Below are 3,028 nucleotides of genomic sequence, written 5' to 3'. Positions count from 1 at the left end.
CCTTGCCCGTGGTTGCACGTCAGCCCGGGATGTCCCTCTGCCTCCCCAGCAGAGAGTTCTCCTGGTCGGAGAGGAACGTCTCTCTGAAGCACATCATGCAGCACATCGAGGCGGCCCCCAACATCACCCACTACGCGCTCATCGGCATGCGCAAGTGGTCCAGCAAGGCCGGCGGCCACGCGGTGCGCGAGCCCTTCTCCCGCTGCCACGTCCACGACTTCATCGTCCTGAACGTGGACCTGACCCAGAACGTGCAGTACAACCAGAACCGGTGAGCGCCTGCCCCGCTGCTGCCCAGGTCCACCCACAGGCCCCAGCCCCCAGCCTCTAGCCCTCCTCCGTCCTCCCTCCTCCCTCCTCCGTCCTCCCTCCTGGAGGGGCAGCCTAGGCCTGGCCGATAGCCGCTTCTCCGCTGCCCTGTAGGCCACGGAGCCAGAGGCCTCCCGCCCCTAGCACCAGCCTGGCCCCTGCTGTCAGCTTTAACATTTTCCTTTTTTTTCTCAAATGTATTTTTATTGATTTCAGAGAGGAAGCTTGTGGCGAGGAGATTTGCATATGACCATTCAGCTTCCTCTGTGGATTCACACGCACTTTCCTTAGTGACACGCCGTGTGCTGTGTGTGTCCTTCCTCTGGCTGTTTGGCTTCCTCTCGGTCACAGCTCTCAGGAGCCTTAGCACCGAAGGAAGCGGTGACGTCTTTCCCTGACGTGGCTTCCACGTGTCCAGCCACAGGGGCGCTCAGCGGAGCCCAGTCGCCGACGCCCTGGCCCAGTCACCGCGTGGAGTGTCCCTGGGCCAGGCAGTGGGCACACACCTGAGGTGCCCGTGTAGGAGGGAGTTTGGGGCCAGCCCGCCCTGCGAGGGGTCTGGGTTCTGCCACTTGCCGGCTTGGCATGAGCCTTGTTTTCCTCAGCTGAAAAAGTGGCTGTTTTTTTTTGTTGGGGGAGGTTTGTTCTTTTCAAGAAACCGATGGAAGGGTTTTGCATGTCCTCACAGCGGGCCTGTGCGTCGCAGGTGGCGGTCCTTCTGTAGTGTTTGCCCGCGGGACGCCCGTCGTTCCTGTGCCGACTCATCACAGCCGGGCCGGCTCCCTGTTCGCTGCCCTCTGCCCTCCGGGAGGGGGGTCCGCAGGGAGGGCTAAGCCTGCCCCTCCCTGTCGCCCCGGTGCCAGGCACACATGCCACAGCCTGGGAACGTGAGGGCCCCCCAGTGCGACCTGTCCCCTCCTCTGGCTCCGAGCAGGTTCCTGTGTGACGACGTGGACTTCAACCTGCGGGTGCACAGCGCCGGCCTCCTGCTGTGCCGCTTCAACCGCTTCAGCGTCATGAAGAAGCAGATCGCGGTGGGCGGGCACCGGTCCTTCCACATCACCGCCAAGGTGCGTGCTGGGGCCGGGGGCCGTGGGCGTGGGCCGGGCGGGCCGTGTGCTTTGAAAACCAGTTTTTCCTTTCATTCCCTCAGGAGCGTTCTTTAACTATCAGGTGTTTTATCTTTATTCCTTTTTTGAGCAGAGTCTTACTTTTTCCCCTTGAGGTTTAATGGGGCCTTGATTATGGAGAGGAAAGCTAGTCGTGCTTTGTAACATGTCACTGGAATGAAATACTTGTTCTCATGGTTTATTTCAGTGATGGCGAACCTTTTGAGCTCAGCGTGTCAGCATTTTGAAAAACCCTAACTTAACTCTGGTGCTGTGTCACATACAGAAATTTTTTGATCTTTGCAACCATAGTAAAACAAAGACTTATATTTTTGATATTTATTTTATATATTTAAATGCCATTTAACAAAGAAAAACCAACCAAAAAAATGAGTTCTAGTGTCACCTTTGACACGCGTGTCATAGGTTCGCCATCACTGGACTAGAGTATGTTCCAGCAAGTGGTAAAAGAAAGTAGAACAGTGATGGCGAACCTTTTGAGCTGGCGTGTCAGCATTTTGAAAAACCCTAACTTAACTCTGGTGCCGTGTCACATATAGAAATTTTTTGATCTTTGCAACCATAGTAAAACAAAGACTTATATTTTTGATATTTATTTTCTATATTTAAATGCCATCTAACAAAGAAAAATCAACCAAAAAAATGAGTTCGCGTGTCATCTCCGACACATGTGTCATAGGTTCGCCATCACTGGTTTATTCATTCAGTGTTGGCGGGGCGCCCAGTCCCTCCCTCGGGAGCAGGTCGCCTTGAGCCGAGAGGGGTGTTAAATCAATATGGGGTGAAGTGCCGAGGTGATGAGCGCCCCGGGGCGACGCCTGGGTCACGGGGAGACCTCTCCTTGCCGGCGGTGGGGGTGGCATCTGTGTGCGTGTCCCTGGGGCGGGACGTTAAGGCGGAGACCTGGAGGATGAGAGAGCTGTGTGTGTCCCGCCTCCGGGAGAGCCCGGGTGACGAGGCCGAGAGGGAGGAGCAAGGAGGTCGGCATGGAGGAAGCGCAAAGGCCAGAGGGGAGCGTGGCAGAGATTTGTGACCCAACCATAAAATTATTTTCGTTGCTACTTCATAACTGTAATGTTGCTACTGTTATGAATCGTAATGTAAGTCTCTGATATGCAGGATGGTCTTAGGCGACCCCTGTGAAAGGGTCGTTCGACCGCCAAAGGGGTTGCGACCCACAGGTTGAGAACCGCTGCCCAGACGCCTCTGTAGGGGCAGTGACAGCTCATTGACAGGGTCCAGCAGCGGGCCCGATGGTTTTCTTCCTGTCCCCGGCCACTCGGGCAGGAAGGACATGCTGGCGAGGGAGGAAGAGGTGGTGGGCTCGACGGGGCAGTCGGGAGGAGGGCAGTGGGGGTGTCTGGGACCTGGGGGTCCGGGGAGGCTGGCCGTGCCCCGAGGTTTGCATCCCTGGATTTGGAAGAACGTCCCCAAGTCCCGGGGATTCTCTGTATTTTTTCCTCGACCAGACAGCCAGTGTCCTACGTGGAAAGGTCGATGTCTGCGATTTTTACTGATCGAGTCGATCAGTTGTCACCTGCCCCCTTTGGGGAAAACCTGATGCTTCTTAACAGAGAACTTTAATGTCC

At 56.0% G+C, this 3,028-nt stretch overlaps 1 protein-coding gene across 1 annotated transcript in view; it reads left to right on the top strand.

Annotated features, from left to right (window-relative positions):
* Positions 1–3,028, top strand: part of GREB1 (growth regulation by estrogen in breast cancer 1) — a 53,552-nt gene that overhangs the window by 46,888 nt on the left and 3,636 nt on the right. The window contains exons 27-28 of the mRNA XM_014540529.1: positions 53–271; positions 1,244–1,398. Of these exons, the coding sequence (XP_014396015.1) occupies positions 53–271; positions 1,244–1,398 (374 nt within the window). The remainder of the gene's footprint in view (positions 1–52; positions 272–1,243; positions 1,399–3,028) is intronic.

The sequence above is a fragment of the Myotis brandtii genome, unplaced genomic scaffold (assembly GCF_000412655.1).
Source record: "Myotis brandtii unplaced genomic scaffold, ASM41265v1 scaffold247, whole genome shotgun sequence".
In the NCBI taxonomy this organism is placed as follows: Eukaryota; Metazoa; Chordata; class Mammalia; order Chiroptera; family Vespertilionidae; genus Myotis; species Myotis brandtii.
Note: the sequence above shows the minus strand (reverse complement) of the source record. Positions and strands in the feature narration are given on the sequence as shown.